General features: G+C 42.3%; 1 protein-coding gene across 2 annotated transcripts in view; it reads right to left on the reverse strand.

Moving 5' to 3' along the window:
* Positions 1-4,014: 4,014 nt before the first annotated feature.
* Positions 4,015-24,610, reverse strand: part of FAM149A (family with sequence similarity 149 member A) — a 46,760-nt gene continuing 26,164 nt past the window's right edge. For both annotated transcript variants that reach the window (XM_084759338.1, XM_084759339.1), the window contains exons 2-14: positions 22,264-22,371; positions 21,862-22,000; positions 20,597-20,739; positions 18,708-18,833; positions 17,294-17,464; positions 15,807-15,997; positions 15,304-15,458; positions 13,013-13,125; positions 12,497-12,703; positions 8,361-8,481; positions 7,213-7,341; positions 7,045-7,123; positions 4,015-6,556 (exon numbers count right to left, since the gene is read on the reverse strand). In XM_084759338.1, the coding sequence (XP_084615464.1) occupies positions 6,483-6,556; positions 7,045-7,123; positions 7,213-7,341; positions 8,361-8,481; positions 12,497-12,703; positions 13,013-13,125; positions 15,304-15,458; positions 15,807-15,997; positions 17,294-17,464; positions 18,708-18,833; positions 20,597-20,739; positions 21,862-22,000; positions 22,264-22,371 (1,756 nt within the window). In that variant the 3' untranslated portion in view covers positions 4,015-6,482. The remainder of the gene's footprint in view (positions 6,557-7,044; positions 7,124-7,212; positions 7,342-8,360; positions 8,482-12,496; positions 12,704-13,012; positions 13,126-15,303; positions 15,459-15,806; positions 15,998-17,293; positions 17,465-18,707; positions 18,834-20,596; positions 20,740-21,861; positions 22,001-22,263; positions 22,372-24,610) is intronic.

Genomic DNA, 24,610 nt, shown 5'->3' on the forward strand with positions numbered 1-24,610 from the left:
GGATTGTTTAGACTTTTGTTAAACACCCTTGCAGTGTGTGCAAGTGTGCAAGTGTTGTGGGTCTCATAAGCAGTCTGTTTGAAAATTCAAATGAGGTGTCGAAACGGACTCTTTGGAAATTCTAAATTCGCTAGCTCTTGCAAAAGCTGCATCAGTTGCCGCCCTAGGGCATGGCTGGCTGCCCCGGGAGATGGGATGTACCCTGGCTTCTGCTTTAGGATCAAGGCACTGCAACCATCTTGCAGTGACCTAGAATTTGGGGGCGGGGGCGCACATGGCCAATGAGTGTCAACTGAGATACTGGACCTAAAGGAGATTGCGATCTAGGTCCTTCCCCCAAATATCCTCTGATTAAGGAAAACTAGAACTTGGGAGAACAAGCGGGAGGGCGGGGCAAGGAGCGGGGAGCTGCGGCAAGGGGGTGGGGGGCGGAGGGAAGGGCGGGGCGGGTGGCATTTCGGAAGAGGGTGGAAGAAGATGAGGAGGGCTGGAAACAATAACTAAGGCGCATAGTCAAAATAAACAAAATGGCTAAGACTGCAGAAGGGAAAGACCAGCAAGAAGACCCCACCCCCTCATCCCTCAGCCGCTGCTTTCTAACCACCCACGGAGGCGCCCAGCCCTAACACTGTGAGTCCTTGTTTTACACCGGATTCTCCTTACCAATGGGCAGGACTAATCGTGCCCTAATAGCGTCGCTGCACACCAGGTAGAGTACCAAGAAAATAGAAATCCAAAGAATGTCTTGGGTTACCGTTTTCTTCGGTTATTTTCTGACGGAGACTGCATGGGCTGCCCACAGAGCCCGCTTGGCCTTTGTGGTATGGAGAAAATACACCTAGGGCTTTCCCTCAGTTTAATTAAAATTTTTTTATTAGCGGGGCATGGTGGCACACAGTTGTAACCCCAGCATTCAGGGAGGTAGAGACAGGAGGATCACTCTGAGTTCGAGGCTCACTTGGTCTACAAAGCGAATCCAGGACAGCCAAGGCTACACATTGAGAAACCCTGTCTCGAAAAACAAACAATTATGCTTTTTATATGTATGTGAGCATGGAAGTCAGAAGACAACAGCAGTTTTCTCTTTCCACCACGTGGGCTTCGGGGAATCAAACTCAGGTGGCCAAGCCTGGTGGCAAGCTCTTTGACCAGCTGAGCCATATTGCCCACCCCTTCGGTTACTTTTTAAAAAGAGCCATCAGTTTGCACTGATTTGAAAAGAAGTTCATAAAAAGTGAAAGAGCAAAAGAAAACACATGACAGAGCGAAGTATTCATTATTACACTATCATTACATTAGTATTTAAAGTAGTATATTACATAGTGTATGTATTCACATATTAGTGTGGTATATTACAGTGTATGTGTTCTTACATTAGTGTAGTTTATAACATAGCATATGCATTCATACCATTGTGCGGTATGTTGCATAGTGTATGTGTTCATGTATTAGTGTAGAACATTAGCATATTTCATAAAAACAAAAATATAAATATAGATGATCCTGATGTTCTCATTTCCTATGCTGTGAATAATTATGAATGTTCTGTCTCTAAGATATCTTTTGACTCAACTATGTACATATCTTGCCCTTGAAGATATATGCCTGGGAGTAGAAGTGCTAGATGACATGTATATCTTTAATATCAATTGCTTGTTTTCAAGAATTGTATCAATTTACTGATACAATCAATTTATTGTATCTCATGGTATATAAGGCACATACACCAATACATCATTAACATATAAATATAATGGGAGAAAACTTTTTCTTTTCAACTACACTGGACAGAAAGTGGTATGGAAGAGGAAAACTTAAACTCCTTTCTTTCTTCTGCATTATTGAATCACTTTCAGACTTCCTTAAGAAACAACATGTTACCCAAGTGCCATCTGTAATCCCAGCATTCTGGGAGGCAGAGGCAGGTGGATCTTTGTGAGTTTGGGGCCAGCCTGGCCTACAAAAAGAGTCTAGGATAGCCAAGGTAATACAGAGAAATCCTGTCTTGAAAAACCAGAAGAAGAAAGTAGAAGAAGGAGGAGGAGGAGGAGAAGGGGAAGAAGAGAAGAAGAAGAAGAAGAAGAAGAAGAAGAAGAAGAAGAAGAAGAAGAAGAAGAAGAAGAAGAAGAGAAAGAACATGTTTACTTAGTGCTGTTAAGTGTGTCTCATGGGCTTTAGTTTCCTCCCCTAAAGGGAATCCTGAAAGGACTGAGGCTGAGCTGTCGGGTCAATTACAGCTATAAAAGGAGAAGATAAGCCTCTATGTGATTTGCTGCTAATCTCTGTGGACAAACGAGAATTGTAACATAAACCCATCTCTTTAAAAATAGGTGGGAGTGTGTCTCAGTAAGTGACAAATAAGGATACAGGTAAAGACACGTTTCCAAACGAGGAAAGGCCTGAGTTCTACTAGACTTTCAGAGTCCATCTTTAGAGCACTGTCTGATTTCAGGGCGGTGGTTCAAGATACGCTGTACATTTAGAATGGAACAGACAGAGACTGGACACCAAGCTTAGGAGCTTGGTCAGTGTTTCGTAGTTGAGGAGGACAGGTACTGAAGGTCTGGTCTAAGTGTGGGGGCAGGGAGGGGGTTGAGCCAATGTGTAGATGGACAAGATAGATAGTGAAGGTTTGGAGGAGGGTGGTACTATAATACAAGCTTTGTCCCCTTCATTGGCTCTCCAGGTTTTCCTTCCTCTGAGGTGAGGGTTCTTCTCACGCTGTCTTACAGTACTGGAGTTTCAGACTAAGTCAGATGGCTGAAAGTGTAAGGAGTATGCGGCAATACCCTGTCACAGGACAACCACGCGACAACAAAGCATGCAATGGCACTCCTTCGAATCCTCACTGGGAAGCATAATGGTGTTTTCTTTGTGCAACATGACTGATGTCATTTTGAGCTCCAATCTTTGCTATTGACACCCCCTGCCCCACCCCCACCCCCTCCTCTGGTTCTCAAGTACTCCCAGTGTTGTTCTCGCTCTGGGCTTCTCTTCTCTTAGGTATTTCCAAGTCTGACTTTAACATCTTTGGGCCTTTGGTTATACAACCCCTGCAGCACAGCCTTGGCTGACCCTTGGCTGAAGTTGTGCGCTCTGTCAGCTTACCTCGCTTTGTTTCTTTGTACCAACGATGACTGGCTGGCCTTATGTTTCTATTTAGATTATCTATTGTTTATCTTTCCCCCTGAATCTAGATTCTCTAAGAGCCAAACCTTGATCTTGCTCAGCCCAATAAGAAAAAACATTTAGCACAAAGCGTTTACTATTTGAAGAAATAATATATCTGTGATTTAAGTGCAACTTAAAATGTCTCCTTATAAAACAAATGTTTCTTTGGGGGGTAGTTATAAAAACAAAAACAAAATAGCCCTTCCACAAGTCAACTATCTATGTGTCTGTCTCTGTCTCCCTTCCCTCCCGTTTTCCCTATCTGCTTACCTATCTGTCTATTATGAATTAGCTGGGAAAAGTATACTGTCTACTTAGAAACAATGAAATAATCTGGTGTAGGAGTGTACATCTATTATTCCAGCACCTGGGCCATGGAGGTAAGAGGATCAGGGGTTCAAAGCCATCATCATCTGCATGGACAATTTGAAGCCATCCTGGGATTGCATGAGGCTGGACTCAAAAACAAAACAAAACAGAACAAAACCAAAAAACCAAAACAAACAAAAAAGAAAAGAAAAGAAAAGAAAAGAGCTGGACACCCAGCTAAAAGGCATCTAAAGAGTATGGTGGTGCTTGCTTTACATCCTAGCACTCAGGAGACAGAAGCCAGTGAATCTAAGTTCAAAGCCAGCCTGGTCTACAAAGTGAGTTCTAGGACAGCCAGGGCTACACGGAGAAACTCTGTCTTAAAAGAAAACAAAAGAAAGAAAGAAAAAAAAAAAGAAAAAGAAGGAACAAATGTCAGTATGTTAGAAACTGAAAAGTGAGAGATAGTTGCAGAACTCATATAAAATTGAAATGTAAGGATGCTTTTTATAAATTCAACAAAATTCTGAAAACTCTTTTAACATTTTATATTTTATTAAAAATTAAGTGATTAAAACTCCTGAACAATCACCCATCATTATAAGAAAACAATGATAGTTAAAATATACTGAAATGATTTATGGCATTAAAAATGAACCTCTCAGTGAGCAAAGAAACCCCATCCTAGTTCAGAGTAACACAAATATGAAGATGCATTCTTTTTATATATTTTAAAAGAAATCTAGTATTTCCATTACATTTTATATTTTCTTGAATTATTTTAAAATTCTTTCATTCTTTCTTTGGCTTGGGATAAATTAAAGGTATTTTAGTTCATGGAGCCACTAATCTGCATTTGAAGTTCTGTCTCAGAAGTGATTTCCCATTTTCAATTTTTACCAGAGAGCCTAAGACTCGTTTATGACAGTAGGATATTATAAAAGCATAGCTCCGTGATTTCCCCCTTATAGTCTAAACAGCGTTGTCCTCACGCAAGCATCATTTCCTAACTTATAAATCTTATTTCACCTTTCAATAAAATATCTTTAACATAGGCGTAAGTTTTAGGAGAAGGTCACTTTTGGAATTCCCAAGGCCTCTGAGTTTTAGATATCCTCTAGGTTTGTTTTCCAATCAAAATGCCTGGGGGATTAAAACTGTACCTATTTCTATTTTTAAAAATGTATTACTTTGCTCAGACTGCAACCCTCTGAGGGCAAACATAGAAAAGCTGCCATTAAATCGCTTCCATGGCTCTCTAAAAGGAATCATAGCTTATCTTCGCGTCACCACCTACTTGCTAGGCGTCCTATTCGCCACCTCCCTTTTCAGACTTTGGGTTGAGGGAGAAATAGTTGGATGGCCCCTAGGAATTGATATGAAGCGAGTGTGAGAGAGCGCAGCCAACGGCTCTCCTAGCAGTGATAGAGGACCCCAGAGCAGCCAGCCAGGCACTGGGGAGCAGGGTTCTAGCCTGATCTATCTGGGAATTCCCCTATGTGGACAGCAGCTGCACTAAGACGGATGTTCTCTCTGGCTGCTTTTAGCTTAGGATGGATACAGTTCAGATAAAGCTCCAAATGCCTTGGGGTGAGAAAAGCATCACTAAGCACATTGCACTCCCTAGGCATAGAAGAGTTACACTCCGTAAGTGACCAACTGAAAAGAAATAGTGTGTTGATACTATAGCAACTTGACCAGTATCCATCCCCTAGCATGTCCCACTGCTGCGGAAAATGGGGTGGGGAGAGTGAAGGAGAAGCTATCATGTAAAACAAAGGTCTGACGTTTACTTCAGGTTTGTCATTCTATATGAAAGAGCAGGTCCAGCGCTACTCTCCACAGATGGGTCAATTTCCAAACCAGCTTCTTATAGCAAGAAATGTGCTAGAAACAATTCATCCTAGGTCTAAATGGTCTATACATACAGGTGTAGGTATGTAAAGCTGGGTTTTGGATTAACGTGGTGTAATTAGATGATTAAAAGGGGAAACTATGCTGATTTGAGAGGTGTGCATATGAATCAAGAATAAGTACCAGAAAGGGCTCTTGCCTATGACATTTCTTCAAGTTTTCCACTCTCCTAACTGTAGTAAAGAGGTTGGACATCCCCATCCCGGGGGGAGGGGGGCGGGGTGAGGAAGGGCACGGGTTACATGGAACTGCTGCCTTCAGAGAGGCTCTATTGAAGAAGTGGTGTCAGAGCAAAGGCTAGTTTGGGAGGACGTAGGTAAGGATGCTGGTGCTACAATTCCCTCTGCCCCGTCATCAAACTGGTCAACTGAAATGTTAATCTTGGAATCATATGTAATAAATTTTAATTATGCTTGTATTCACAGTCTAAATCTGACAATGAAAGCCAGTTTACATTGTGTCTTAATACAATTGGCTTAAAAGACATTACCCAGACATTCACAACTAAGCACTCGGTAACAATGGCATGAGAAATCCTGTCGTTATGAAACCCATCACTTTACACATCAAGTGTGCCGTAATATTTCTAAAGTCAGCACAGTGAGTAGAAGATCCAGAATCTTTTCCAAACGGACAAATTGTCTCAAACACGATGGCTGTTTAGTTTTGATGGAATTGTTAAGAGAGTGAGAGGAAAATATATGTGATGGCATGGAGTTACAAAATGGCCTGTTTAGGGGGAATGCACTCATGTTATCAGTGTGTGAGCGCTGATAAGCGACAGCAAAGAGGGAATTTAAGGACATATTAGGGTCTTTTAGGAAAACACAGGAGCCCACGGAGCTTCCGGCATGCTTCCCATAGGGGTGAGGGAGTTCAGCTTCTGTTCTCTTTACAATGCTTTATAAGTGTTGAGAACTAAGCTACTTATTCTTTCGCGTTTCTCTCGGGTATACTATCATCCCCTGCTGTCAGAGAGCTGAGCGTATACACCAGCTAATACTGGTTCCTCCGCCTTTCAGGTGACAGATGGTGTGGCCAAGGCTTCTGATGTTCTAGCAAGTGCATCGTTTTTTGCAGCAGTAGTGTCACGACGCCACTTGGAACCTCTTTCTCGCTGTCAGAGTTGCCCTCTGATAGGATCTGGGCAGATACTGTGAACCTGAAACAGGAGACACACAGGCATTTGCGCTGGGCAATTAAAATCCAACCTCTAAAGGAGGCTGGTGTCTGAGGCCAGGCTTAACCATGGACCACAAGCACTTGCTCTTTCCTGCTACAGGGTTAAAGCAGATATATCAATGTATATAGTCTTCAATTTAATTTTCTGAAAAATTTGAAATAAATAAATAGTAAAACAGAAACCAAAACCATCATGCATATTCTCTCTCTCTCTCTCTCTCTCTCTCTCTCTCTCTCTCTCTCTCTCTCTCTCTCTGTGTGTGTGTGTGTGTGTGTGTGTGTGTTTGTGTATTGTGTGTTCCCCTTCTAGTCCTCTCTCCCCTCTTTTTCTTTGACACCCTCACTGTGTAGCCCAGAGTGGCCTCCATCTTCCCCTCCTCCTGCCTCGGCCTCTTGAGTACCGAGACGGCAGAAGTGTGTCACCACCCACAGCCTCTACTGTCGTCTTTCCATGTGTAAGAAGCTCACCTGTCAAAATACTTTGACCTGTCCAAGTGTGAGCAAAGAGGTCTATGGGCGTCAGGGAACCTTTCCGCGGCGTATCCGACTGTTAGGAGAAGAAGAAGAAAGAGGGCTGAGCGGCACTGTGTTCAACTTTTATTTAAAATCGAAACTTAGAGACAATGCAGAGCCTACCCGGAAGGTGTGTGTGGTGCTGGGCCTTGAAAAGTGCTCCAGCACGATGGTTCTTTCACGAAGGGGTGACCGCTCGATGCTGTCAGGCGCTGCACTGAGCACGCGGCTTTGCGGGTGCCGTCCCCTGTACTAAAGGGAAGACACTATGTTCTTCTTAAGGATAAACACAACACTTACAACAACAGAAGGAAATGCTTCGGTTCTTCACTGGTTTATCCAATCCCACATTTATTCAAACATTTTCACTGACACACTACTAAGTGTCTGGTTTGCTATGCAAACATCCAAACTCGAGCCTGTGTGTGGAATATGTACTTGCAATAACCAAATTCAATGACACTGTGGCGTAAGAGGGGATAAATGGGGTCTAGAGACGTGTGACGGTTCCCTTTTGAAGCATCAGACTTGCTTGTGTGACATCCTCCATCACTGATGACTTTATCCTAGGATGAAACAGCATAGCTCCATAGCTCTTGCTATCTAAAATGGGCCCTATTGCTGTGAGAGACAAAGATAGTTTGTTTTCTCTCCCAGCCTGGGAGAGGCCTGGTTTCACACACTGCAAGCAGCACTCCTTCTCCAAGCTTACAAGCGCAGGGCTGAGCTGGGCTATTGGCCTCTCCGCACTGTACAAATATGGAAGAAGATAGCTACAGAAGCGGCAGCGGATAGAAAGGCCATTGATTATAATTGACTGAACTCTCGATTTCTGTGAGCCAGTTAAAGCTTATGAATGCCTCTAATGCTTAGCTTATAAGGACTCACTGATGCAGCAGAAGAGAGAACTAAAGTTCCTGAAGTGACTTTTATCAAACCACGGGCTCCATGTGGCCACACCGAAGCGCAACACTGCCTGCCTCTTGCCCTTTGCTCTCTTCTCTTCGTGACACCAACTACAGTGTCAGGTCTCCTTGATGCCTGGACTTTCTGATTTAGTTTAAGTTGAGGTTTTATTTAACGAAACAAAGGATCAGTGTTCTCACGACATTTCTAGAGGTAGATTATGGCGACATGCTGAGCACAGCTAACTAGCTCACCCGTCAGTGTGACTGACTTCTCCAGAAGTGCCAAGATTGTTTTCCCACAGACTATCCAAATTATAATGCAATTATACATGAATTACAATCATATCATGAAATTCGCCTTACAGAAACCGGGCGGGATCCGGAAGCCGCTCCGTTCTGCTCGCCAGCCTCAGAGCCTATTGGGGGTAACCGGCTCCTGGAGGGTGGAACTGCTGAGGAAGGCAGGTGCTCAATGCCAGTTTGCCTGTAAACACAACAGCATACAACTGAACACTGAATGCTGGGGTACACAGAAGAGAAAGGGATGATCTGAGCTAACAATTGCAACTGCTTCTGAAAACAGCACACAGGACAGCCAGCTCCATTTTACAAAGACATATACCAAGCCAGGTCAACCAGCGCCAGTCACGCTGACCTAAGTGTTTAGTAGTGAATATCAACCTACGTCTACCAAGTGCACAGCTATGCGAGGAAGTGTACAGAGTGTAGGCGCTCAGGACAGTTAGTTCCTCCCTGACAAGTTAATGACAGTGCAAGTGAGAATGATACAATGCCACAGTGCGATGCATCATATAATAAGGTACTGTCCTATAGATTTTGAATATTAGTAAGACAGAGATTTGGGGAGTGGGACAATCAATGAACAATACAGTTACTTATAAAAGCATAGAGCCTAAGTGAGGACAACTGCAAAGCTTTATTTAAGATACTAAAAGGCAATGTGGGATTACTGAAAGAAATGCTGTTTGTTGGGAGAATGCTAGCCTCCGGGAAGAACAGAATCCTGTTTTCTACATTTTTAATAGACTTGATGCTGACCTGTCAAAGTGATACTTTTGCTTTGAATCTCACACACCATGGGCTGCAAAGTTTATTTCTTTCAGGGTTGGGGGCAGGAACTGCCTCCGACATGAACTCTGGTGCCTGAGATTTGATCACTTCCCCTTGGCCTGGTGGCTTTGCAGGCATGCAGAGGAAGTGGATGCAGTCTATCCTGATAAGATCTGATAGGCTGTGGTCAGACAGTGGGCAAGGAGGGGCCCCTATCAGAGGTCTAGGGGCGGGGAATAGGGCAGAAGAGGGAGGGAGGGTGGAGGCAGGAAGATATGATCAAAGGGATAACTTACAATCAGGATACAATATGAATAAATTATAATAAATAAATATATATTTTAAAAACCAGTAATGACAGAAGACTATCCCTCTCAGACATCAGTATTCAAAACTCTGCCAGATTTTTTTCTGCATAAAAATGGGTATTTTAGAAACAGCTTAAATTAATTTATTCATTTAGTAATAAAATTATGATCCTTGTAGCATAGTCTATTTTTGACCAGTAGAGGTTACAGAGAAAGAGAGAGGAGCTTATACTGCCAATGGAGCAGGCATAAACCATTCTAAAAAGAATTCTACGAAAATATGAATATTATAAATAGTCATAACCTTTGACAGTTTTGCTTCTAGACAGTTCCCATAGGAAACAATTTAAAGATGGTCTTACTAGGAGTGACACAAAATGATGCTATAGATAATATTGATAACAGATGGGAAAATTCACTAATAGGAAATACATACTCAATAACCATATAGCCATATGATTATTTTGTGGTGATTAAAGTCATTCTTTTAAAATTTTGTAGTGAGGGGAGTACAAATGTAGTCATGTCAGATAAGAAAAATTATATGACAAAATGATGCATTATCAGACACATGACTCTAGCATAGAGGGAAAAGAATAGAAAATAAACAGTATAAGCCTACATAAATTGATAGGAAATTCACCAATAGTTATGACTTAAGTGATTCTTGTATCCTTTTTTAAAAAAAGAATTTATTTTTATTTTTAGTTATGTTGCATTTGTGCATCTGCCATGTGTATGTGAGAGAGGGATCAGACAAGAATGTCAGATCCCCTCAATTCCCAGCACCAAAATGACAATAGTAAAGAAAGAAGAAAGAACATAGAAATAGATTTGAAGTGTTGGGAGCAAGAGGATGCAGCACTGGATGCTTATGGGTCAGGATAAAGCAGTTCATAATCAAGATAAGGGAAGAGAGTGATAAATCATTGCATTCAGTCAAAGGGAACCAAAGCGAGACTCCTACATACAGAACACTGCTGTACATGTAGATGTGCTACTTCTCTATGGCATCAAGGCTCCATAGGGGAGGAGCAAAAGGAGATTGTCTAAAAGAACTCATTAGCAACAACAGAACAAGTAACCCTGCAAACACTTCACATTCAGAATCAGAGGTCAAAGCAAAGAGAGAGAGAGAGAGAGAGAGAGAGAGAGAGAGAGAGAGAGAGAGAGAGAGAGAGAGAGAACATACACCATAAGGGTCTAGAGTTATTTCAGTAGGAAACAAAAATGAGGCTGGGTAAAAGTCAGATTGGAGGAAGAGTGGAGCCGATGGTAAGATATGAACATGGCATCAGGTAAAGAGAACATAGGAGGTGACCATCCTGAGGCAGGAGGAGGGGGAGATGGCTCAAATGAACTAGCGCTACCAGCAGACTCAAACTTCCCAAAGCTGGCGTACAAAAAGCTAAACGTGGTGCTTTGGTGGTTTCAGTGAAAATGGCCATAGGCTCATATATTTGAATGCTTGAGCCCCAGTCAGTGGAACTGTTTGGGAAGGATTAAGAGGTGTGGCTTTGTCGGAGGAGGCGTGTCCCTGGGGGGGTTGGCTTTGAGTTTTCAAAAGCTCATGGCATTCTTGAGTTGGCTCCATCAATCTGTCAGTCTCATATTGTATTTACAGATCAGATGCAAGCTCTCTGTTACTGCGCCGGCACCATGCCTGCCTCTTGCCATCCTTTCTGCCGTGACGATCATAGACCCCCCAACCTTCTGGATCCCTAAGACATACTAAATGTTTTCTGTTATAAGTTGCCTTGGTTATGATGTCTCTTGACAGCAACAGAAAAGCAACTAAGACAGGTTCTGTGGATGTTTTCTAAAAGGGTCAGCTACTGATCAACTGCTGGCAGATGCCCTTGTCCCCCCAGCTTCTGCTGGGACCTGAGTGCTCCCTCTTTACAGTCTCTGCCTTATCAGTGGAGCCTATGGCCTGGGTCAATGAAGTGGACTCCAAGACAGGCCACCACCTGGGAGTCTCACTCCATGTAACCTAGTACCTTGATCTTTGCTAAGAAAGAAGGTTTCAACTTCTTTCGGGCTGTTTCATCATCATAGACTTGGGGATAGTATGGAGGTTTGTAGTACAGAATAATTAGTTTAATTGGATGTTGGTTAAAAAAAAAACAAAAAGCTGTGATTATTAAGGTATTATTTCCTGACAAGTATGCAAATCTGCAGAAAGCTCCTTGGAGTTCTGTGCTACAGAAAGAAACAAATAGCTTTCTCATGTTTCATTAGCCCCCAATGTTATTTTCTAAGCAAAGGCTTTCTTTTCTAAAGAAAATGGAAACTACTTCTCTAAACTTAAAAAAAAAAAAAAAAAAAAGAAAAGAAAAAAGATTTACTTTGTTTCATGTGTAGGGATGTTTTGCCTGCATGTCTGTCACATGCATGTAGTACCCATGACCACCAGAAGAGGGAGCCAGATCACTTGGGCCTGAAGCCATAGTGGTAAGCTGTAAACCACCCTGTGGGTGTTGGGAATTGAATCTGTGTCCTCTGGAAGAGCAAGCAGCCAGTACTCTGAACCACTGAGCTATCTCTTCAGGCCCTGTCCCTTTATTATTTTTTTAAAAAGCATTTACTATAACCCAGGTGTAGTTTAACGATGGAGATACTTTGAGCAGCCTGTCTTTGTGTAAATGTCACAGGATGAACCTGTACAAACAGCTATGATGCCAGGAGTCACTGCAACCTTAAGTGATCACTGTTATATATTTGCTCTGCAGTCGACTGGAACATTATTATCCAATCTTTGACTGTGCATTGTTTTCCTTAAACAATTCCATAAAAAGTGCTTTGTGACTTAGAAGCATTATTTATCAGTTTTACAGTAAATTAGTTTAATTTACTATATTGATTAATAATACAAGCTAAATTAATCCAAGGTCACCCCACCTTCTGCTTAATTTCCCTAGTTGCCTGAGCTTCAGGCATTTGCATGGGTGTTTATTCAGTCTAGTAGACAGGTACCCACACTGTTGGAACAAAAATCAAACAAATGAATTCATTTTAAAAACCTGCTGTAAAATTCTGTCTCTGGGACTATCAACTCTGGCTGACAAGCATCCCTGACCTTTGTGGCCTTTGGTCTGCTGTGAAAGAAACAAGACTCACAGTTTGGTTCCCCTCAAAACTTCATCACTGTAGACGGTGGGGGTCCTCAGTCTCTGTGGGTCTGAAGCAATTGAAGGCAATCTCCTATGCAAGGGTGTCTTCTTGGCAGAAGTCTGTGGTCCCCGGGGGTCTGGGATGCGGCCCAGCCTGTGCCTGGAAGATGCTCCTCCGACCCCTCCCCCAGACAGTTTGTCATCTTGCTCATTCCTGGGGAAGGAAAAATCCGATTAGTTACTCATAACTAAGTTTTCTGGCTAGGAGGCACACAGATCATGCTTTCTCTCTGTCTCTCTGGAGATTGTGTGGAAGGAATGTATTATTTCTAGTGTTATCTCAGTGAGGAGCAGGAGGGAAAAGACCGGTAATCAAATAGTAGACGCTGAGAGAGGAAGAATTCACGGTGATGCTCCCTTTCCTCACCTCTTCTAGCCTAATACACGGCAACGACTGTTTTGTGGCTGATGCTATTTAAGAATCCACTTCTGTCCTTCATGCCACGTAACTCTTAATACTTACTGTGTTTTATCAGCAAAATAAGTGGGTCTCTGCTGAAGCGGTTTGGCTTGAATCGTCATTACACCACTCAAATCACTATAGAAGTTGCTGGAAAAGCGATGGAGCTGAGAAAACTAAAAACAGAATTGTGGCATTAAGCACTACCCAGGGTCATTTCACTGATGGACGCCTGTTGGGAAACAGCGGGCAGCAAATGGCACCAACTTAGCTAGTGAGAGGGAAATGTAACAGAGTAGCATTTCATAAATAAAACTGTAGACGCTATGTTTATAGAATTCTGACTAATATGAAACAAACCAAGGGCTATTATACTGAGTGCATCAGCTTCTAAAAGGCAATAGCAAGTAAATAACAACTTCAAAATATACTTCCACAGAAGAAAAATGAAAAAAGAGTTATCATAAAGGTCTTATGCTAAACAGCAAAGCCAGCCAGGCAGACCCCACAAAACTTACAATCCTGCAATGTATTTAAATGGAATATATAAATAGTGTGTGATTGTAACAGGAGCCGACACTGAGTGTCTACTTGGTGCTAAACAGCAGTAAACAGCTTAAATCCCACTTTACCCCGAACTACAAACCCTAGTCAGGCCTGTTTTCGGTTTTCTGCTCACGTATGCCTGGCTAGATGCGTGGTTTTGTCTCTTGTGGTTTGTTTGTTTGTTCTTTTCTATTTTTTCCCAGTTGAACAAAGCTTACTCATCATTCAGGCCTAATTTATGCTTACCCAGCTATGTAAAAGATATGGTATTTTTTATTTCTCTGATGGATCTAAAGCAATTTAATTGAATGGACTCTATAAAGAACTTGTGATTACAACAGAAACCAAAACTGAGTGTCTACTTGATGTTGCACACAAGCAAGTGGCTTAAATCGACTGATTCTTAGAGCTTCCAACTGCAGGAATGACACCGAGAATGACAAGAGGTTTCGCAAGAAAGGAACGCACTTTATGTCAGGCTCCAAACTTGCATCACTCTACTAGTAACTGTATTGTTCCTTCGTGTGTGTGTGTGTGTGTGTGTGTGTGTGTGTGTGTGTGTGTGTGTGTGTATGTGTGTGTAATGGCATGTAGTTCAAGAACAAAAATCACAAATGATCCTTTTACTCTGCTCCCCAACACATGATGGACTGAGTTAACCATAGGGTTAGACTCCCTGGTACCATGAAGATCTCCCACGAACAAACCAATCCTCTCTAACCTTGATTGCTACTCCATCTTTAAATAAGGCCTTAATTATGGAAGACTGCACTGAGGGCTTATATCTAGATTCTGTGCGATGAGCTCTCTCTTCTAGAGTATGGACCTGAGACCAACTCTTAGACCATATATCCTTAGCCTCAACACATACGGAGACCAACACATAGAAGAGTTAACACATCTGAAACAATATTCCAGGCATCTCTTAACTCCAGACCCCCTGATTTTGTTCCTGTGCCCTGTGACTTCCGGTAGTCTGCCATGTAAGATCTCTATCCAAATAGCGGTCTCGGATACATCCACTCTTACTGACACACAACTATACCTGGTTTGAAACGGCCTAACCCAAAACCTCACAATGGTATTCATTTCTTCGCATTCCTTCTCAGGCTTTCACCTCCAAAATGCTCAACCCTCAGTCTCTAAGCAAGATACTTCCCTTTCCCTCCCCCCCTGCCCCCCCCCAGCTTTGTCCCTCCCTCCATGCCTCCTTCCCAAGCCCTCACATAATGGATGGCACGTGACCCTGTGTTACAGTTTCGTTTTACTAGGTTAGTGACTAGTTTCACTCACCCTTGCATCTTCCTCAAAGCATCTAATAGGGCATATGCAAAATGATCAATGAATGTCCCGTGAACCCTGAACACTCACTTTAGTGTAAGAGGTGGGGATCATTTATAATGTCCAATGTGGCCAGACATTTAGGAAAAGTGTTTTTTTTTTCTCTCCTGAACTGTAGAAAATAGTTTTGTATATCGAAGCAACGCTCGGGTGTAAACTAAAAAATGTTATGATTTTCTTAGATGTCATGCAATGACTATATTACATTTTAATCTTCTTAACAGACACCTAAGTGCTTTTTTGTAAGCTATTTACTACCCTTTTGAGGCAACATTTGCTATCATAAGTAAAATTTTTTTTCTGTTTGAGACACCTCCAAACATAGTAATGAGAGTTATCTAGTGTCCTCAAGCACAGGGGAGTGTGAGGTACCTGAGGGGGAGAAGGGAACACAATGACACTCTCCACAACCAATGCAAAAGGCATAGAAACAAAGGGACAGAGTGACAGGGTGTCAGTGCACAGACCTGGGGTGGATTAAAGTGGGAGGCCAGGGACGCGTGGAGAGTTTCCGAGCTCCGGGATGGGGGAATGCTAGAAACATCCGTGCTGACACGAGGCATGAGCACGTGTGGAGATCGATTTTTGGCTACTTTCAGTTTTTCTTTATGTTTTTTTCCATCTGCGTCAACAGAAAAAACAACAACAACAACAACAAAAAATACATGTCCTGCGTTACCATGAGTATATGCTATAGACGGTGATTAAATAACCCTGAAGCAGAAGGCAGAGACTCTCGTGGACAACTGGCTACTGTGATGATCTTATTAGTGGTGGAAGAACAGATTATATTGTAGGGCAATGAAGCTTCCCCAGAACCATGACGACCCTTTTATGTCATGAAAAATCGCCTGTGTATAAGGCACAAAGGCTACTTCTTATCTCTGCCATGCTTTGGGTGGCAACTGGGAACTGTGGTGGTGTGGTCTTTTCTACTCTTCCCAGGAGGCCAACCCCTGTAAACAAGTACCTGCGAGTGAAGATTCCCAGGTTTTTCTAATGAGGCCTTCCAGTATTTCTACCACATTGGTCCAAACGTGATCAAACACTTCTGCCGCCACAGCATCTCTGACACAGTCGTGAGGGGAAACGGGAGGAAGCCCATGCCGATGCCACTTCCTGCCACGGAGTGCTGGGTTTTGTTCAAGATGCTCATCTCCACTGAGGATGAAACTCATTCTAATTACTAGAATATCCAGGGTTTATGTTGAAATAATTATCTATGTGGCTTTTAAAAAATCTCCTATATCTATCTATCTATCTATCTATCTATCTATCTATCTATCTATCTATCTCTGCCCATTATCTATCTTATAAACATGTACAGATACATATATAATAATAAATATAACATTCTCTTGTTAAACATCTCGTAGTTATTTTTAAAATATACAAGTGTAATTTGTCAACTATATGTCAACAGAAGTAGGAAAAGCAAAACAAAGAAACGAACAAAAAGACTCTTAATTTCACTGATCTCTTTTATCCTTTTTCTCTCAGTCTCTATTTCTTTATTTCTGCTCTGAGCTCTGTTATTGCTTTAACTACCTTGGGGCCTAGGTTTTTCTGTTTTTCATGTGTAAAATTAGCTTACTGAAAGTGTCTCTTCATTTCTGTGTATTCTCACTGTCTGTTTCTATGATGTGTGATGTGTGGACATGTGTGCCACAGCGTGTGCATGGGAGAAGGCAGACAGCTTATCAGGAGTAGGCTCTGTCTTTCCACCACAGGGGCCAGGGATCAATCTCAGGCCATTAGACTTGCACAGCAAACACTTCTTACCCACTGAGCCCTCTCAGCAGCCCACGTCCTTTATTTTGGAACATAAGCATTTAGTGCTGCTGTGCCTACTCTTTCAGCCACTGTTGCTGGCAGCCATCAACTTTACTGTGCAGTGTTCCCATCTCCACTTGACTTCAAATGGACTGTTCAGGAGTATTTGTCTAATTTCTCTCTTGATGAATTTTCTCGATTTACTATCAATTTCTATTTTAATGCCATAGTGATAAGAAGAGAGGCTCCATGTGGCTTATATTTTCTAGGACTTGATTCAGTACCTGGTTATTTTTTAATGTATTGCTTTCCAATCACGAGGCAACTTTTTTTTTTAATGATATGACATTGTTGTTTAAAACAAAACAGGCATTTAGCACCAGGATTGGAACTTCCTTTTTATCCCCAGAAAGCTAAGTGTAGGCAACCTGGAGCCCCAAGGTATGAGGCACCAAAGTCCTTGTCCACTGTCACAAGCATGCTAGATGAAAGCCTTGCTTTCTACCTACCACATTCTCAGGAAGAAAGACATGCCCTGATGTAGCATTTACACTTCCTGCCAGGATCTGAAACTTATATGGCACATTTCTCTCAATACAATAGGAACCTTTCATAAGCAATAAAGACACAAAGTATTAAAAGCAAATGATGACTTGATAATATGCCAAATAAAATTCAATTTACTCTTGTTTTCTGTCGAAAGCAAAATACTCCTCAATGTTTCCATCCACATGGTACACCTCTTCTTTCAGGGATGAATGTGATGTGGGACCAGTCAACGCTAGGCCATCAGGGTCCGTTGGGTCAGAGTCTGAGAGTACCTCTGGGACTATCTGAGAGCCAGAGATGCACAACCTAGGAGGGAAAACAGCCTACATGGGAGTCTGTAGAACAAAAATGTGATGCTTTCACGGCAGCAATAGACTCCTAAGTCATCTACGAGGCACACAATCTCAGAAACATCACTAAATGTTACAGTTGATAGAGCTCATATTTTCTAAATGTGTGTATGAATGTGGAGGCCAGTGGACGACTTTGGGGCTTTGGTTCAAGAGGTATCCAGCTTGTATTTTGAGACAGGTTCTCTCATTATTCCGAAGTTTGCCAAGGAGGGTGGGCTGCCTGGCAAGTGAGCTCCATGGGTTGCCTAACTCCACCTGCCCAGCACTAGAATCACAGGTACCCGACACCCCACGCAGCTTCTGAAAGGCTTAACCCCAGATATCATTAAAGAATTTAAAGACTGGGGGGAGAAGAGATAGCTCAGCAGTTAAGATCACTGGCTGCTCTTCCAAAGGACCTGTGTTCAATTTCCAGCACCACATGACACTGCCTAGCAACTCCAGTTCCCAGGAATCCAATACGCTCACACAGACACACATGCAGGCAAAACACCAATGCACATAAAACAAAAATAAATTATTTGTAAAAAACTAAAGGCTTCTTAAGATCATAAAGCAATATACGTAACTACATCCTCCTTGCACGTACGAAAGCGTGTGATGGCACAGCCTCCCCTATGCATAACTGGCATTAAAGGGACTCATCAAAATATCTTAGTGACTGAAAGACAACTGGATATAATTTTATTTCTTCAGCTCATGCCTCAGGGCTTAGAAGCCAGCACAGCAGGTGTTTGATTCTGCAGGAGGTTACCTTGCAGACTCTCTGAGACATGTGCTGACATTAATTCTCCCATGCTTATGTGTTTATCGCATGTATGTTTGGCGTGTATGCACGCCACAAATCTACAACACAAAGCATCAATCTAGGATGAGACTTTCATGAAAAACAATGTGCCTGTCCCCCCCTCACACACACACACACTGAAATCCAGATTGTCACTTAGATTAGTTGACACCAAGGCTCACTGAAGACTTAAACATGAGAAGGAGAACTACAAAAATGTTAACAAATATTTCCGGGTTAAGTTCTTTTGAGGTAGCATCACATGTAGCCCAGGTTTGCCTCAAGCTTGGAAGTAGCTGAGGATTTACCTGATTCTTGTACTTAAACCTCTCAAATGCTCAGATTAAGATGTGTGCCTCCCCATGCTGGCTATTAATGTGTTTCGTGCAAGCTACATAGACAGACTTACTCTCTGATGCTGCTGCCGTGGTCAGGGACATGAGGTGAAGGTTTGTGGCTTTCAGCACTAGGCACGCTCCCCTGGAAGTGTTGGAAACCTTCATCAGCTGGTGGGAGGAGCTGTCTTCCTAACACCCTGCAAGGGAGGAAAGGCCAGGAAGCTGAGGATTTCCTTTATCAGATGAGGAAAAACAGTGTTTCATGATTTTTAAATATCGGATGCAAAATACTGATTCTGAAGGACACACAGGATGTGGTGTAGTTTACACGGGGTGGAGAGAGGCATCGTGGTGTCAGAGGGGGAAGAATGGCTCCGTTCTATCTGGACTAGAAGTGTGAGGAGAGTTGCCGAGCCCCTTCACCATTTATTTCATTTATTGGGCAGGTACAGATCAGAATCATAGTTACCTTGCAGGCGTGATGAAAGTCTTAGAGAGAATTTATGTCCAGCCTGAGTGTTTAGGGTAGCCTTTCTCAATCTGTGGGTCGCGACCCCTTTGTTGGAGTGCATATCAGATAGTTACATTATGATTCATTACAGTAGTTAAAGTACAGCTATGATGCAACAACAAAATAATTTTATGGTTGGGGGGGGGCTCACCACAACAGGAGGAACTGTATTAATGGGTCTCGGCATTAGGAAGGTTGAGAACCACTGGCCTAGGACAAAGAAGCTCAGAGAAACTCTGTATAGATGATAATTTGCAAAGGCCCAGTGAATAAAAACATATAAACGCACACAGTTGGTTTAGGGCCTTTTTGTTTTTCCACCTTCCCTTCTTGGTTTTCATATTAAAATGTAAGATGATGGCGAGAGAAGCAAGCCTGAGCCTGAGCCTGAGCCTGAGCCTGAGCTCCATACCCAGAGCAGTGCACACCCACAATCTCTTATCCACTGCACCTACTATGTTCTTTAATGGTCTTAGGAAGACCTGTATAAAGCTGCCTAAGCGATATGCCTTTGCTGTTTCTGTTGTTGGTTATTTGTTTGTTTGATGTTGTTGTTTTGTTGCTGTTGCTTGTTTTTGAAGTATGGCCTCACTATGTGTTCTAGGCTGACTTTCAACTAACAACCCCCCTCCTGCCTCAGCCTCTCAAATACTAGGATTACAGGTGTGCATTAGCATAGCTAGATAAGATATATATATATATATATATATATATATATATATATATATATATATATATATATATATATATATAATGTCCTTGCCAAGCTAATCAGAAAATCCATGTATATTATTGTTAGTATTCTAATTCATTCTCCTCAACTCAGAACTCAAGAACACTGAGATGGATTTTTCTCTTAGTAGCAAGGCTGAGCGAAGAAAGTAATGCTTCCTTCCCGCCAAATCTACATTGTGTATCTTGAATACAAAAAAGAATAAATGTCTCTTTTGATGTGAAGAAAAGTAGAGAGATATAGACTAGGGTCATCTAGCAAGTTTTTTTTTATGCAAACAATCACCATTTGCTGGACCTCTGCCATTACCACCCCCACCCTCACCTTTCAGGCCTCATTCCCTCAACACCCCCACCCCACTCTCTCTTACCCCCATGTCCATACTCCCAGCAATGACAGATGCCTGCCACTCACACAGAGAGCATGTGCACACAAAGGACCGCTCCTCCAATTCTTGCATCTGCCATGTATATGATGCCCTTCAGAGAATGACCCAGATTTGCCTCTGGCAAGTTAAAAAAGCACAGTACACTGCCGTGCGTCAAGTTTTCCTCGGGACCTATTATAGAGGCTGTGGCTTGTCAAGAAAGGACTGAGCTCTGGGTAAATACTCTGACTGGGTAAATGCCGTCAACTTTGTTGGCTGAATAAATGGAAATCAATTTTGTGTAGAGAAGAACCCCACTCCCAGAAGATGGTTATGGCGTTTTCCGTACCTAAGATGGAGGAACCTTCTTGTCCACTCACTGCATTCAGCCAGGAGATTCTGGGTCTGGGGACTCGCTTTCCCTTCAAACAGCATTTCCTCAACCTCCCAGAACAGCTGCTGGACTTTCTGTGCGTTGACTTTGTCAAATTCCTGAAGCAGAAGTTTCAAATACCCCAATACATATATGTCCAGACACCCCATTAGTCTATGCATGCATCACCTGATACATAGACGCCTCTCTAAAAGTTATAGAACACAGGCCTCATAATCAGTATTTACAAATTGCAGTGCACTGAATAAGGAGTAAGCCAAGGTAAAATCGTGTGCTCTGTAGCCAGATAGACCAGTGTACTAGTGTACTAATTGTTACTTTCCTGGCCAATGACATCCTATATTAAGTCTCACATTCATTCGCGAGTAGGAGACTCCTTTAAGCCTCTTCATAGATACAGATACACATTCACATAGCCATCATCCCAGGGCCTGGGGATGGGGGAAGGACAAAGGAGACTAAGAATTCTGCAAATCTTAGCGAAACCAGAACTGTAGCTAAACACCTCGCCCATCTGAGAATTCCACAGTCACTAAATACCCTAAGTGGGGTGAAAGTTGATGGTTTGTCTCAGGGAAGAAGGCAAAAGTGAAATATCTGGCTTAGAGTACTGGGGGTTCAGGGTACAGATTGGGGCGCCAAGGTCCTCTAATTAGGGAGATGCCTCACCGATTTTTGCTTTTCCAGAGAACTCTCTCTTACTTCAGTGCTTAACTGTTGAGGTTTTATATGGAGTTTCTAGCCGTAGGATACTATTTACAAGTTGTGTACAGTATTAAGTTCAGGCAGGCTTGGAGGGTGGAAAAAACATATGAAAGCAATTCTTAGGGCTGGGGAGGTAGACCATTGTATAAAGGGAGGACCCGGTTTGGGTTCCTAGCGTTTACATGACAGCTGAATTTGAGACCTGGGGTTCAGAGACCGGCTGATCCCTGCATTAACTCCATATTTAGTGAGAGGAGAGGGGGGGGAAGGAGAGAGAGAGAGAGAGAGAGAGAGAGAGAGAGAGAGAGAGAGAGAGAGAGAGAGAGAGAGAGAGAAGAGGGAGGGAGGGAGGGAGGAGGGAGGGATTGACTCAAAGGTGGCCTCTGACCTCTGAATGGCATCACAGATAAGTGCACTCCCGCCCTCCCACACAAACACACAAATAAATAAATTACCAGGAGGCCATTTCCCATAAACCATAACCACGAGGTTGTTGAAACTATCAAAAGACATACATCATCTCTCCAAGAGGAAACTGAGCTCCTCTCCGTAGACAATCCAGTGGCGGAACTCTGCGTGGAAGAGCAAGACCATGAACTGTGGGCCTCCGTGGGCGTGCGGCTCCCACTGGATGAGAAGGATGAAGGCGACGCACTGCAGGAAGGAACACAGGCGACGGACATCGTATGAGCTGAGAAGAGTTGGCGTTCTGACCCAGCTTGAATTCTCTGAACCTGCCTCCTGAACTGTGTTTTCGAAGCTCACAGCAAACTAGCTTAACAACCATTTTGAAATGCATCATATTTACTCCATCAAAAAACAAAGCAGCATTCCGGATTCCTGCCCGCCCGCCCCATATCTATTATGCACATCTTTGCTTGGGTCACCGGCAGCACTTAAAAATGCTTACTTCTCACCTGGCATATTTATCAATGGCTTTCTGTACGTTTCTTGTAAAGTTTGTAGGCAGAGGCTCTTTGCTCTTTGCAGAATTGCCCTTCCTGAGTCCTTCCGAAAGGCCCCTTCTGAAAAGAATGGAAAATGGGGGAAGTCAGACAAGGCTCTAATGTGATCACACACGTCTTTAATAGTTTATAAGCCCCTGCAGTTTAGGGTCATCCCTCTTTCCTTGACAGGGAGACTTAGGATCTCCTCACTTTACTTTTTCTTAGAACCAAGGTTGCCAGTAACCTACAGGAATATTTATGTAACATGAAAATAGAATAACAGTTGTGGTGACAAGGTCAAAACCACAAAGTTACCCAGAATAGTTGACCATACTTTGGACATGGTTCTTTTCCAAGGCCTAAGGCAATTGGAGCTTAAGCTGGGCTCATGCTTTCCTTTAACCAGGCCACTTTGTATAAAACCCAGCAAGCATGGCAGCCAGTGATCACCAGTTCCATGATCAATTCTGCAGCACATCAAACTATTCTGAGTGACTTAGAAATTATTCAAACACATCATTTTACTACTGTGCATTCTGAATGTTAAAATTTAATGGAAAATTAAGATATCTAAAATCTAAGTAAGCTATTAAACCATTGTGGCACAGTTCATGTTAATCATTAAAATGCCCCATCAATGAACCTGCTAAAACATTTACTTCCCTCTGATAAAATATCTTCTGAGTGTTTAGCAGGAAAGTATTTCTGTTTGTTATTAGAAATCATAACATTTCCCTACAAATTAAATACATTAACTTAAGATGGGAGAAGAAGACTTTAACATTCAATATTTCAAATAAAACACCACCCAGTGTCCTTTGAAAATAAAAGCTGGCTTTGCTTTTAACATTTGTATTTTTAATATAAATGGAAAAAACCCAACTTTTATATACCTACTTATGGTCTGCTGTAATAAAAGGGATTCTTTTAGAAATTAACACTGTCTGGGGACAGTAGCCAAGAACATCTGCCTTCCGCTGATGTGTGTGTGTGTGTGTGTGTGTGTGTGTGTGTGTGTGTGTGTGTGAAACAATGACTAACAGAATTGCGTTATTTTCCATTTTTACTACCTGTATCTCCTAAAAGTACAGTTAAATAATTCTGAGGCAAAGATGTTAAAGAGGAGAAAGGGAAAAAACATTGTATAGAGCAAGCTTTTACATTTTTCTTTCTTTTTTTCTGCTTTTGCTTGGCCCTGAACTCCAGGACTCTTTATATGAGGCAAATGCTCTGCCACTGAGCCACATCCTCTGCCCAGCTCTCATACTAATAAGCTACTTTCTATTAGCAATGTTCAGCTATTTCTAAGCCATCTTTAAAATTCCTCACATTGTGATTCAACTTTTAGGTAATCATAACTATTCTTTTTTTAAAAATATGATTTATTAATTTATTCATATTACATCTCAATTGTTATCCCATCCCTTGTATCCTCCCATTCCTCCCTCCCATTTTCCCCTTACTCCCCTCCCCTATGACTGTGACTGAGGGGGACCTCCTCCCCCTGTATATGTTCATAGGGTATCAAGTCTCTTCTTGGTAGCCTGCTATCCTTCCTTTGAGTGCCACCAGGCCTCCCCATCCAGGGGACATGGTCAAATATGGGGCACCAGAGCTCATGTGAAAGTCAGACCCCACCTCAACTGTGGAGAATGTCCTGTCCATTGGCTAGATCTGTGTTCAATAACAATTCTTATAAACCAGCTTTTCAAGGATCAACTAAATATTGCACCAAACAGATGCATTTTGAACAAGAAGGACTATAATTATCTGTGAGCTAACATGCCATTCGGATGCGTAATGCTATGAATGAAGGCTTTAACATCTTTCTCTCTGACACCTTCTTCATAGTGATCTCACCACTGACACATAAATTACTTGTCTTCCCTGGGGTTCAACACCCACATCTGTAAGCTGACAACACAGCATTGATTCCATAGAGGAGTGAGCTCACCTTAGGATCCAGGCTGCTAACGCACTTTCCACAAAGCATAAGGCACTAACAAGGTGAGTTCAAAACACAGTCTCTAGAGAGTCTTTTGTTTCTTACATTATGTTATTATGTTTCGATCCTTAAATTTCTCAGTTCTCTAGACAAACACCAATCTATTATTCCATGCATAACTTTGAATATCTTAATCCTTTGTGAACGGTCGAATCCTCTATATATTTTACTCAACCTGAAAAAGTATACGAACTTACAGGACAGATCCTATGCTGCAAGTATTTTAAAACTTACATGCGGTGGGATGTCTGCTAAAATTATGATACCTAGTATGTAGACATTTGATAATTTTGTTAGTTCTTTCCTTATGCC

The sequence above is a fragment of the Acomys minous genome (assembly GCF_964271855.1).
Source record: "Acomys minous genome assembly, chromosome: 15".
Lineage (NCBI taxonomy): Eukaryota > Metazoa > Chordata > Mammalia > Rodentia > Muridae > Acomys > Acomys minous.